The sequence below is a fragment of the Somniosus microcephalus genome, chromosome 13 (genome assembly GCF_052327205.1).
Source record: "Somniosus microcephalus isolate GS21.2 chromosome 13, FLI_Smic_1.0, whole genome shotgun sequence".
NCBI classification, from domain to species: Eukaryota; Metazoa; Chordata; class Chondrichthyes; order Squaliformes; family Somniosidae; genus Somniosus; species Somniosus microcephalus.
In genome coordinates, this window is record NC_140999.1 from 134,658,430 (window position 1) to 134,672,715 (window position 14,286).

Genomic DNA, 14,286 nt, shown 5'->3' on the forward strand with positions numbered 1-14,286 from the left:
TAAATGCATTCTTTGCATTAGTCTTCAGAAATACAGACCCAAGTAAATTGTCTCGGGAATTTATAACTTCATATATACAAAAAGAATGAAGTATTTTAAAAGCACCTATGCCATTTAATATTCACTCCAGAATCCTTAGGAACATTAGTCAAGAGATAGCCTGAGCTCTGATAAATTATTTCTTTAGGAGTTATATAAATACAGGGAATGCATTTGAGGATTGGAGACTAGCTAATGCAATTCCATTTTTAAAATAGGCACAAAGTGAGGAATTTTAGTTGTCATTCTAATACCAATATAGAGAAAAATACATGGAAACATCTTAAAGGATGCTACTGATGTTCATTTAAAGACTGGAAGAGGTCAAAAGTAATAGCCTGCATGTTTTAGATGAGTTGTTCCTGTCTCACAATCTACTAGAATTCTTTGAAGAGATAATTAGCAAACTAAATCAGTGGACAGAATGCCTTCAATTTTCAGAAGCTATCTGTGATATTTTACTAGTGTAGCTTTCAAAGCAGATTAAGACTGTCAAATTTCTCCATTAAAGGATCTTAGTATAGTTTATCTTAAAATGCTACTATTACAGTAAGTTTAGTATCAAGGGGTTCAATTCATTGAACAGAAAAGCTGGGAAATGTGCATTAATGCAACAAAAACCAGCTTGTGAAATAATGCTTCAGCTTTCTCTGTGGCTGCTTTAAAACACAGGGAGCTGCGGTATAAATGAAAGGAAAACAACAAGAATCCTAAACGTCCCTCCACTGTCTCACACTAATTGCTGAGTATCAGAGAACAAACATCACCAGCACACATACCCGTGAATTTCTCTCCCTCTGTAGCATCTGCTCATGTTGTTCTGCTATGGCCAGTGCTGCAGAGTGCACTTTCTGGTAAATTGCCTCACCTTCTCTCGTTTGGAAGGTGAATAGTCCTTCTCCTGTGTCACACATTCTGCCAAGATAAAAAAAAACAATGAGCATACAATAAAGTCCTGTTTAAACAAAATACTCTGTTCACTGATGCTTGTGATGTCAGAAAGTGTCACAATTTTCCATTTTATTCTCACCGGCAGTCATTATAGTCACAGAATTAAATTGCAAGTGTTTTAGCAGATGATGATGCCGGAAAGGAATTTAAGCCAAAATGTATGCAATGAGACTCTATAGGAATGAACCCTCAAATAATAATGCACCCCAGTCATTTAACAGTTGGCTTAGGATACAGTAAGACTCTTCACATTAAGTACATACTAATGTGGCAAAAGCATTTCACTTATAGGAAGGCCACTGTAATTTTTTCACATTTTGCAACATCTTTGACCAGTTCAGTGACTATTATTTTTTTCGACGGAGAAAGGCCTTTCTTCCTCAGGAAAGTCTGAAGTCCCACTGGCAGCTACTATGAGTGTGAACCATAAGTCTGAATATCTCTGCATTACCGGCATTAAAGAAGTTTTCATTGTTGGAGAATGACGTTGGAGTTACATCCGCAACAACGTCCAAAAAATACCTCACCCTCCATCCCAGTACTGGTGGATAATGGCCATGTGGAAAGAGAGAGAGTGTACGCTGGCCAATATTGGGACAGATGCCTGGATCTGCTGCTGTGTTACATATGTTTGTGCAAAGGAAAAAAGATAAATTGCAAATGCATTTTGTTTCCATTAGAAATAATGAAGGTTTTCCAACGCAGTTATATCAGGTTGAGCCAGAAAATTGGACAGGGAGCCATTCGACTGAATCCTTGCTCATTTGTACATTTGTCAATAGATGGCTGGAAGTTACAGGTAGCGCCTGGATCAGGAGGTACCTGGTCGCTATCGTGTGGACCTAGTCAAATCACATGCTAATGACAGAGTGCTGTTAAATATTGTCAGTTCAGTAATGTCAACTCTCACGAATTAATTGCGAGACATGCGATTTTTAATTTAAAAATTGCCCCAACTTGCGATTTCACCAGTCAACTATAAAAAGTCATGATTTTCCTTTAGACTTTCTCGTGCCTGCCCAGTTCTAGTTCAATGATGTGACGTCATATTCAGCGACTTCAGCCTCTTCAAGCCGCGCCTACGTTTTTGAAAGGCAGGGGAAGGGGGCCTTTAAGCTGCAGGGAGAATTAATTTAGCAATAAAAGAGCCTGATTCAATTCTGGTCTGTTTTGGATTTAGATAGTTTAAATTCTGGTTTCTTTCTCGGGAGTTCTGGGCACCATCTGATCAGTTAAAATCTACTTCCGGAACACAGAGTAAGCGCGAGAAGGAAGAGGCCATTCCTGGGCTGTGCGTTTCTTTCTTAAACTAATCTGTTTATACCGCACTGTTCCTAGAGGGCAGGATCAGTACGTGTTGCACACACGCAGGACCTGTGTCCATTGCAGTGCTTCCCAGATCTGCATTTCCCCACCCCACCCCCCACAATTCTCCGGACACAAAGCTGCCTGCGACACTGGCAGTATAGAATCGGGGATTCTCTCCCTCGGCAGCACAAAGGTGACTGCCTCGGGGAACTTGCGATTAGAGTCAGAGCGACAGAGATGTGTTGGGTGTCCTGTGCACCGATTTCAGTTTATTAAAATATTAGAGGTCTCATCAGCTAAAATTTGTAAATAACCCTCATGAGAACAGAGCTGGGTCCATTAATTCCTTCCAACTAATACTGGGAACTATTTACTCTCACCAATCCCAGCTAATGGATCGGACACAGTGGCTGCGATTTTATCGGCACTGAGAGGGCGGGTTTGGAGGCGGGTCAAGGGTCAAAATTGTTTTGATTGACGGCGGATTTTGATCTCACCGTCAACCTGCCTCCAAATAATTTTCCCAAGTGTCAGGTCCCCGATTTGCGCAAGGACCCGACGCCTAGCGGCGGGAAGAGGATTAAAGCCACTTACCTGCCTGTTAACAGGTACTTGATAGTAGTTAACAGGCTCTTTTACAATTTTGCCACTTCTGCCTCAGGGTTCCCGACATCCAGACACCTTGCCAGGTAAGTGTGGCGTGTTGTGTGTCTGCTGTAGTGTTTCTGCATTGATGACAGCTGCAGAAGTGGGGTGAAGGATCCAATGGTGCACTAGTGAGTTTCAGAGGTAAGGAAATGTTGGGAAAATCATTTTTAACACTTTTACACCTTTCTGTAGGTAAAAAGTTTTGAAATTGATGTCTATTCCCACCTCATTGGGAGAACCTCTCTCACCAGTGACAGATCGCTTCTGTAACCTCACCTGCAGCTGCCAACTGTTCTAGCCTAAGGAGGGATTCACTGGAGAGCCTGGGTGCAAGAGCTCACCTTTGTACAGTGATTGTCAGTGTTTGCAGCAACTCAATGCTGTCAAACACTGAGAAATGAGCTGTCAAAGAAAAATTGTGTGTGGTCCCTTTAAGAAAACCAGCAGATGACACATCATCAAATGAGGTCATCTGACCGGCTTCCTCTTAATTGGCCGGCAAGCCCGCAGGGCAGACTTAACAAGGTCAATCAATGTAAAATCACGTCCGTGGGCCGGATGTAGTTGGGGGCGGGACTGGAAACCGGAAACCACCTGATCCGCTCCCAACCAGCATCTATTTACAAAATCGCAGCCAGAATTCCTGCTGAACAGCAATGACCATCTGGCACTGTTGGTTTATGAATTTTAGATAAGATATCAGTCCTGCACCCCTTTAAGTAAAGTTCTGTGCCTGCACCTACAATGTAATGGGTTAATGACCAACAAAAATCTTGGGTTACAGGAGATTGCAGCTCTTTCCCTTGCTGATTTGGTGGCTCTTAAAAGAGCCGTTGTTGCACTTGCTGCTTAAGCCGAGTTTAGGCGTGCTGTCTGTGGATGCGGGGACCAGCTGGATGTCTTTGGGCATGATGGTCACTCACTTGGCAAGGATGGCGCACAGCTTGGTGTCAGAGTAATACCAACTCTCAAGAATTAATCGCGAGTCATGCAATTTTTAATAAAAAATCCCCAACTCACAATCTCATGCAAAAAGTCATGAATTTCTTTTAGAATTTCTCGCGCCTGTGCAGTTCCAGTTAATGACATGACATCATATTCAGCGACTTCAGCCTCTCCCAAGCCCAGTCTGCGACCTGTGATTTTGAAAGTTGGGGGAAGGGTGCTTTGAAACTGCTGCTGGGGGAGTGGGCCTGGATTTTGTACTGGTGGATTTTTATTCACTTTAAAACCCTTAAAGGGGTGAGGCACGCTCGGACTCCCGCCTCCCTCCTCCTGAAAGGCCCCAGATCATGTCGGTGCCGGCAGTGATGATGACAGGCGCCACCAGACGGGGCTCAGTTTCGACTTCCAGCTGCGAGTCACCTCGCACCATGCTCTGCCAGCCCAATATTGGACAGCACTGGGCCCGGAGCTGGAGAGCTGCCGAGCATCTTCGCTGGATGGGGAGCTCAGTGAGAACGTGAATGGCGAGTTGGTTGGAGATTGACTAAGGGTTGTGAAAGTGGGCCCTGAGGCTGAAAAGTGAGGGGAGCAACCTAGACTAATGATCAGTTTGGGGGTGTGGTGTGGGTATCGGGGTGGTTTGGGAATGCAGGGTTGGATGGATATAGAGTCACTCTGTTGGAGCAAAGGGAGAATTTTGAACTGCGCCGGAAACTGCTTCAGATTTAAATCCAACTGACCCCCATCTCGCCCCATTTTTATTTATATTGAACTCAATGGCAGACTCGCTATCACCCATTTTACACCATCGCACAAAGTCAAAAATCTACCCCAGTGAACTAGAACTATCCTCTCAGCCCAAATTTGGCCGGAGATGGGGTTTCACTCTCTCTCTCTCACTTTCTCTTTCTCTCTCTTTCTCCCTCTCTGCATCCAGTACTTGCCCTATGGGTGAGATTGGGAACCCTTTGCCTGGGCCTCTTTGGCCATGGACTTGTGCCAAAACAATTCAGTGACACTTCCATACCCCAGTGCACACTGGAACTGGTGCCACCCTCCACGCTCCATTTGATAATGCTTCACCAGTAATACCAACTCTCGCGAATTAATCACGAGACACGCGATTCTTCATGAAAATTTACCCCAACTCGTGAAGGGTGGTGATAACGAGTAGGATTTTTAATAAATTTTTTGCAAAGCATTTTTAGATGCAGTAATATAGTTTATGTAAAGAGCTATGACCTGTTAGAGATTAAGTAAAGGCACTAATGATGTTTATAAACTAAAAAATACCAACTCATGATTTCGCACCAAATCTCATGATTTCTAAGAGTTTGTCTCATGATTTACAAGATGGTGGGATTGGCATTACTGTATTGTATGGTCCTTACAGTATAACCATGGTAACAGTGCCATAAAACATTGATGTTTACAATATACTGAAGAGATCGCAAAGTCTCTGTTTGAAGAATGGACTCAGTTGAGAATATTTTTGTGGACTTTATGGGATTTTTCTCAGGGTGTTTTCCATTTGGTGGGATCGCCCTGTGCAGAGGCGTTGGGGACTGGTTTGTTAAAACTCCAGAGAACACATGCCAGTTGGCTGTGACAAAAGAACTGTCAGTCATCCGGAATGTATGGGTTCACCCGACAGTCCTGGGAAAAGGAAGGGGGCCATTGACAAAGGGGCTGAGGACCCTGAGGCACCTGTTGAACTTGAACCTATTAGAAAGCCACTCTAATATGCAAAAGCACTTCTCACCTCCATCCAGAAGAGAAGCAGAACAATGAACCCACTAGTCTAGCCAGCCGAAGAGGAGCCAGTTTTTCCCAACACAAAGACCGAAGATATGTCCCAGAGTTAGGGCCATTAATCCAATCACGGAATACTCATGGGTCCGATGATGACCCATCACTGCTTAAGCACCGGAGTGCTTAGAAACAAAAGGATTTTAAAGATTGGTGGGAAAGATAGGGGTAGCCAGACTCCTACAAAGATAGATTCTTTTCCACCATTCTCTCTCTCTCTCTCGCTCCCGCTACACCAAGATCAACCTAACAAGAAGTAGTACCAGAGGAAGAAGCTGCTGAGCAGAGCGATCGAGGCCGACTGTGTGTGGTGGTAAGCATGGTCTTGAGGGTCCCAAGCAGATAACCAGATCCCAGGCGAGCTGTAAGGGCTCAGAGTTTTTCTCAGAAGTGAGGTTTTTGGGCTATTCCAGGGTGGAAGCTTTGTTTGTTTCAGCCAGGCGAAGGGGCTTATGCAACTGGGTAATTTGTTGGTAGGGGTGGAGTTAGAGTCCACCATCGCAACAAGGGAATTATTGCATGTTATAGTCCACAGTTGTGTACTGTATGTATGTTGTTTGTAACCTGGATCTTATTCTCCACAGAGTCAGTGATTTTGGTTAATAGTGCATGCTTTAGCCAGTGTATGTTAGACCAAATAAATATAAGTCTGATTTTTCACCGAAGCATTCCTGTCCGTGACTTATTCCATTTACACTCTGAATAATAATTCCCGGATATAGAATTTTCATAAGGCGGGGTATAGAACTTTCGTAAGGTGAGGGAGATTCAAACTGTCCATGTAGCAATTGGGCTAGGATCAAAACCGCTTACAATATAGAAAGGGACATTGGAATTCACACAAGACATTCGCGCAAATTAACTTTCAGCTTCTATTCTAGTGGGCACTGTATATTTGAACAGATTAAATTCAAATTTCTGTATAATTCTTTACAGGCATAATAGTGAATATTTAAGATATCCTGTTATTAATCTTGTAGTATCCAAATTAAACTACTTTAAGGAGATTTATTACAAATGTTGCTCTCACAGACATAACCTCTTGCCCAGATGTAGAGGGAATAGAAAATATAATTGTACAAATTGGATCATTAATTCACTATAGTCAGGGACAGCACTGCAACTGATTCTTCCTGCACAAAATCCAATATAATACACAACATTCTGTCACATTCATCTGTCTGGACACTTCACACTACCGATTGTCTTGGTTTTAGAAGTTAGCATCTTGTAGTATTAAACAAGAGGTTTTAATAACATTAGTGAAATTGTAGCCTATGTACCTTTAAGGGGAAAACTACTTTTTACAGCTCCTGTATACTGTAATACCGGCAGTGACCACACCTGTATATAAACCCTGAGTAGGGATCTGTACAGTTTGTTTTTAAGAGTAACCCTCATCCAGTAAACACCTGTTGATTATTCCCTGCAGTCTCTTGTCTCATTATTGAAGGAAATACAACATCAAGATACACGGATCTAACAGTGGCGACGAGGCGATTCAAACCTACCTGCAACTCTGCATCACCTCCCAGGGATTCGCTCCTGGAGAACAGTGAAAGAAGAAGGCCGAGTCCAGAAGCACGGGCGTCGACCATCCAGCGGAGATTTGAGCATCGCAGGGGAGGCTGTTGAGAGCTGGGCTTGGTTCTCCAGTCACGGTGGTCCAGCTAAACGGGCTGGCAGCAGGTACGGCGCAGACCCTTCCCGGACAGCGGCGGCTAGAGCCGACCGACAGCACAGAAAAGGCCGAGCAGCGTCGACGGGAGAAGAGAGAGGGTAGAGCACACAGGGCGCAGCCGGTGTTCAGGAGCGAGCGGCGTCGATGGGAGAAGAGAGAGGGTAGAGCGCACAGAGCGCAGCCGGTGTTCAAGGGCCGAGCAGCGGCAAAGAGAGAGGTGCGCAGGAAAACGCGCAGAGCGCAGCCGGTGTTCAACGGCCGAGCCGCAGCGCAGATGAAGGGAGAGTGCGGGAGACGCCATTAAGAAGGGAGAGCGCGGGAGATGCCATTTTGAGCTGCAGCGGAGAAGAAGGGAGAGCACGGGAGACGCCATTTTGAGCCGCAGCGGAGAAGAAGGGAGAGCGCGGGAGACGCCATTTTGAGCCAGTCTAACCACACCCAAAAATGTCGAAGAGTGGCAGTATCACAGCGTTCGACAATGAAGTCAAAGATTGGACGACATATGTTGAACGCATTGAAGTATACTGCAAGGTGAATGAAGTGCCAGATGACAAGAAAGCGCTGGTATTGTTGAATTCAATGGGTGCAAAAACGTATGGCTTCATGCGAAACCTAGTAACCCCAGAGAAACCAGCGGAAAAGAATTTTGAAAACATAGTGTCAATCCTACGGAACCACTTAAACCCGACACCACTGCTGATAGCAGAAAGATTTAAGTTTCACAAAAGGAACCAGCATAAAGATAAAAGTAATGTTGAGTATTTAACGGAACTGCGCAAGCTATCGAAACACTGCCAGTTTGGAACGGGACTGGCAGATACTTTAAGGGACAAGTTCATGTGTGGGCTTAAAAGTGAAGGAGCCCAGAAACGGCTTCTATCAGAAAAGGATCTTACGCTGGACAAGGCTTTCAGCATGGCAGTATCACACGAAGCAGCAGCACAGGACATGGCTGAGACACAACGGAGACCGCAAGAATATGGCACAAATGAAATGGCATACGGAACAGTGAAGTGCTATCGCTGCGGCTAAACAACATACGACCATAAGGATTGCTGGTTCAAGGACCAAGTGTGCAGACAGTCTGGAAAAGTAGGACACATCGCAAGAGTCTGCAGGTCGGAAAAGAAAACCAGCAGCAAGAAATCTCCACAGGAGAAGTACAAGAAGGTACATAAGGTGACGGGGAGTAGTTCAGATGAACAGAAAAGGGATACAGACTCCGGAAGCAAGGAGCTGGGTTGTCTGAAACTACATAATGTGATCAAAATGGAGGATCACCAAACTATCTGGGTCACGCTCAAGATAGACGGAGTCCAAGTGAAAATGGAATTGGACACAGGATCAGCCCTAACAGTCATAAACCGAAGGGACTACAAGCGGCTATTCTCACATGTACACTTGAGAGATACAGAGATCGTCTTGAAGACGTACACAGGGCAAAAAGTCTACCCCAAAGGAAAAATAAGGGTGAACGTTATATATAACGGCAAGGAAACACCAAAAATGGACCTATATGTATTGCCAGAGGCAGGACCACCACTACTAGGACGTGAATGGATCCGGAAGATACAGGTAGATTGGCATTCCATGCAAGCACTGACTGTAGATGCCAAAAAGGATGACGACGTCACACCTGGACGACTGTCAAAAATGTTAACTGACGCACAAGAAGTGTTCCAGGAAGAACTCGGAACACTAAAAGGCATAACAGCGACGATCAAAATAGAGGAAAATGCAAGCCCAAAGTTTTTTAAGGCCAGACCGGTGCCTTATGCAATCCGCCCAGCCATCGAAGCAGAGCTGGAAGGTTTGGAACGTTCATGAGTACTGTCCAAAGTGGACTGGAGCGAGTGGGCTACACCCATCGTTCCTGTAATGAAGAGGTCATTGAGTAATATGCCTGGGGAACCAAAGAAGGTTCGCATCGGTGGGGACTTTAAGGTGACAGTGAACCCAATCCTTCACACGGTACAATATCCGCTTCCGCGGATTGAAGATATTTTCGCCTCGCTATCTGGAGGGAAACGCTTCACTAAGATTGATCTGGCCCAGGCGTACCTGCAAATGGAGGTAGAAGAAGCCTCGAAACAGTACCTCATGATCAACACTCATAAAGGTCTCTACCAATACAACCGGCTGGTGCTCGGGGTAGCATCAGCTCCAGCTATTTGGCAAAGGGCAATGGATCAAGTCCTGCAAGGGATTCCAGGGACCCAGTGTTATTTGGATGACATCCTGGTCATGGGCAAAAATGACAGTGATCACCTCGCCAACCTGGAGCAGGTACTCACTAGATTGAAGGAATATGGGCTCCGAACTAATCGCCACAAATGTGAGTTTTTCCAGAAGCAGATATCGTATTGTGGCCACGCTATTGATGAAGAGGGGTTACATAAGTCCCCTGAAAAGATTGAGGCAGTAGTCAAGGCTCCAGCACCGGAAAATGTGTCACAACTGAGGTCGTTCCTCGGGCTGGTGAACTACTACCATAAGTTCTTGCCAAATTTGTCTACCATACTACACCCACTGAACACCCTACTGCAAATGGGGGTACCATGGAAGTGGAATGATGAATGTAAACGAGCTTTCCAGAAGAGCAAAGAATTGATCACATCAAAAGAGGTGTTGGCTCATTTCAACCCAGCACTACCAATTCAGTTGGCGTGTGATGCATCACCCTATGGCATTGGAGCGGTGCTGTCGCACAAATTCTTGGACGGCTCAGAGAGGCCACTAGCCTTTGCGTCACGATCACTAACCTCAGCCGAGCGTAACTATGCCCAGATTGACAGGGAGGCCCTCAGCCTAGTGTGGGGAGTGAAAAAGTTCAACCACTATCTGCACGGGCAGAAGTTCACCTTGCTGACTGACCACCAACCACTTGTCTCCATCTTTAATCCAAAGAAGGGCGTTCCAGTGATGACTGCGCAACGACTACAAAGATGGTCCCTTTTTTTGGGGCGAACCAATATGAAATCGAGTATAAGGGCACGAAACAGCAAGGAAACGCTGATGGACTATCACGCCTGCCACTGCCTACTGCGGAGGAAGCACCAGCAGTGGACCCTGTCGAAATATTTAATTCGACTATAATTGAATGCTTGCCTGTAACTAACGCTGAGATAGAGAAGAAGACCCAAAATGACCCGACAATGTCTCGGGTATATGACTTGACGGTGAAGGGATGGCCAACACATGGCGACTCACTGTTGCCAGCATTCTCATCCGGAAGAGAACAGCTGTCAGTATGCCAGGGGACCTTGATGTGTGGATCCCAAGTGGTAATTCCACCCAAGTTAAGGGAGAGAGTGCTCAATGAGCTTCACAAAGGCCATCTGGCAGGGATGAAATTGAAAAGCCTTGCTAGGGCTTATGTGTGGTGGCCGGGGATCAATCAGCAAATCGAGGACCTGACAAAGAGCTGCTCAGGATGCCAGAATTTCCAAAATGCACCACCACATGCCCCTCTACACCCATGGGAGTGGCCCTCATCTCCATGGCAATGGGTGCATATTGATTTTGCTGGTCCATTCATGGACTCAATGTTTTTAATAGCCGTGGATGCGCACTCGAAATGGCCTGAGGTGATCAAAATGTCCTCCACCAGCACGGAGAAAACTATTGCAGTCCTACGGACCATATTTGCCAGGAACGGCTTGTCAGAGCAGATTTGCTCTGATAACGGACCACAGTTTGTGTCCGAGGAGTTTCGAAGATTTATGAAGAGGAATGGGGTAAAGCATTACACATCCGCCCCGTATCATCCAGCTACAAATGGATTGGCTGAGAGGTTCGTACAAACCTTTAAGAAAGCAGTAAGGGCCATGTGCGATGACGACATTCCACTGCAGCACAAGGTGGACAATTTCCTGTTAGCCTACAGAAATGCGACACATGCAGTCACCAACCAGACCCCGGCCATGATATTCTTTAACCGAAGGTTGAGATCTTGTATGGATTTGCTCAGACCAAATGTACGAAGATATGTTGAGAATAAGCAATTCCAGCACATCAATGAGAAGCCGACAAGGAGCTTCAATGTAGGGCAACCAGTCTTGGCCCGCGACTACAGAACAGAGAAATGGCAACGAGGAACGATATGCACACGGCAGGGGCCACTAATGTGCACAGTGGATGTTGAGGAGAACATTGTGAGACGCCATGTTGACCAGATCCTAGACTCACAGGAACGAGTCAACCCCATGTCTCGCCCCTACGTACCTGGTGATGAACCCGACATACCGGTAGCATCTACCCCAGAAACAGTAGCATCGGAAGCTGATGAAGCAACCGACGACAGGGGGCCAGAATCGCCTCCGCACCAAGAGCAAGACACTCAGGAAAGGCGCTATCCAGAAAGGATCAGGAAGCCTCCCCAAAGACTGAATTTATAAATAGACTATTTTCAGTTAATGTTGCATGTTAAAAGTGTTAATTGTAATTAGTTGATATTTAATTGTTAAATGAATGTTATGGTACTGTTAATCTAAAAGGGGAGGAATTGTAGTGTATGTACCTTTAAGGGGAGAACTACTTTTTACAGCTCCTGTATACTGTAGTACCGGCAGTGACCACACCTGTATATAAACCCTGAGTAGGGATCTGTACAGTTAGTTTTTAGAGTAACCCTCATCCAGTAAACACCTGTTGATTATTCCCTGCAGTCTCTTGTCTCATTATTGAAGGAAATACAACATCAAGATACACGGATCTAACAGAAATCACACAGCAGAGTATATTAACTGGCATATTCTTTAATGTATTAATTAAAGCCACAACATTTATCCTGGACTCTTGGTTTTATCCCATTAGACTTGATCTGTGTGCAACTAATTCATGTTGTATTTATACACGCCGATTGATGTAGTATTGAATATTTTAGCAGTGGTGTGAGTGGGGAACTGCAGTTGCAGGGCCCATAAGAGTAGAGGAAAGGCAAAGCTCCTTCTGCAGGCTCTCCAACAGATACACCACGTGGGTATTTACCAATCTCCATTTGAGGTATTGTCTTCTGATTCAGAGGAGCTGGTGCAGCAGTAAGCTGTTCTTAATTCATAAAAACATAAATATTAAATTTAAAAGCTGCTTTTGCTTCCATTGCAGTTATACTCCTGCAGTTGTGAAGCTAAAGAAAGCAAAGCCAACGCTTGAAGGGGTTTTCTCTTCCTCCAACTCTCCCCGCACTCTTTTCTTCTTCTTAGGCAGTCCCTCGGAACCGAGGATGACTTGCTTCCACACTAGAAATGAGTTCTCAGGTGACTGATGAGTCCAATGCAGGACCTACAGTCTCTGTCACAGGTGGGGCAGACAGTAGTTGAAGGGAAGGGTGATGGGATTCTTGGGTTGACGTGCGCTCCTTCTGCTGTTTGTGCTTGGCTTCCGCTTGCTCCCAGCGAAGAGACTCGAGGTGTTCAGCGCCTTCCCGGATGCATCTCCTCCACTTTGTGCGGTCTTGGGCCAGGGATTCCCAGGTGTCGGTGGGGATGTTGCACTTTTTCCAAGGAGGCTTTGAGGGTGTCCTTGAAGTGTTTCCTCTGCCCACCTGGGGCTCTCTTGCCGTGTTGGAGCTCCGAGTAGAGTGCTTGCTTTGGGAATCTCGTATCGGTCATGCGGACAATGTGGCCCGCACTAGCAGCATTTTTAACACCAAATATAAATATGAAGACAGTAAAGGATTATGATTTAAGTGTCCTTTGATTTCCAGTTGACATTGCAAGAGAGCAATGATTTCTTCCAAACTGATAACCAGTTATTTTGAGGAAGAGATTGACTTTCTGTGCGTCGCTCTCCAGACTCTTCTAATTCCAACTAAGAGTGCAGCTCTCTCGGCCACGTTATAGTATTGGTGCTCAGGTTATTGATATCAAATCTCAGAGACAAAGTTAGAGCCGCACAATCCTTAATTTCCTACAAATATTTTACGACTACCTATAAAAATTATATCTGCGCACCCTGGTTCAATTATCCCCTGCCTTCTAACCCTTCACCTAAAAATAACTCTTGCTCTTGACTCCCCATGTGAAATACCATGGGATATCGACTAGTAAACATAAATTAGATGACATATCTTAAAACGCTGCATGATGACATTTTTATTATCTTTGTGTTTCCCTTTTAAGCATCATTGTATATTGAGCATAGAGAGCTAAATGATTTATATGGTTTTCTCACTCATACTCCAAGGATGTCCATCTACAGACACATGGCAATAATGGCCCAGAAATTCCATTCGCAGCCCTCCCGCGGGTGAAGGGCTGCGATTTGGAAAAATCTCTGCCTGGACTGGAGGGCTCCTGGGAGGCGCAGAGTTCCATTGCTGGGCCTCGTCAAAATGCTGGTGTGCAGGGCACGCATATCCCAGGGGCACAGGTAGTTCGCTGCGTCCCTGGGATCACGTGGGCCATGGGGAGCCAATCAGAGCAGGGAATCTCCATTCATAGATTTGACAGGAAGACCTGTCAAATCTATGAATAGAGATCATCCCCAAAACATAAGTAAAACTCCAAATAATTTTTTTTTTAAAGTCACATTTTTAAAATGATTATAAATTACATAAATTAACTATTATAAACAAAAATTAAAATTTTTGAAAAAAATAATTAAAATTTTTAACAGGGCTAAAAATAAACTTACCTTTCTTTAAAGTATTTTAAAATGATAAATCAGTGGAATTTTTTTTTTTACCTTCAACTCTTAGCCTGGTAAAAGTAGGTCTAGTGCCTTTATAGGCGCAAGAATTGTAAGTGTTTTCTGTGGGCGGAAGGTCGCCAAAAAACAGAACTCTCCGCCCGCAGAGGCCCTGCTCCCGGGCAGGCGTCTGATCTGTCAAGAGCTTTCTTGACAGATCGGAAATGCCGGTTTCCAGCGCATGCGCAGTGCATGCCTGAAACCGGCATTTCCAA

At 45.0% G+C, this 14,286-nt stretch overlaps 1 protein-coding gene across 1 annotated transcript in view; it reads right to left on the reverse strand.

Annotated features, from left to right (window-relative positions):
* LOC147108605 (docking protein 5-like) overlaps positions 1-14,286 on the reverse strand; it is a 171,135-nt gene that overhangs the window by 77,708 nt on the left and 79,141 nt on the right. The window contains exon 5 of the mRNA XM_086005285.1: positions 819-954. Within this exon, the coding sequence (XP_085861411.1) occupies positions 819-954 (136 nt within the window). The remainder of the gene's footprint in view (positions 1-818; positions 955-14,286) is intronic.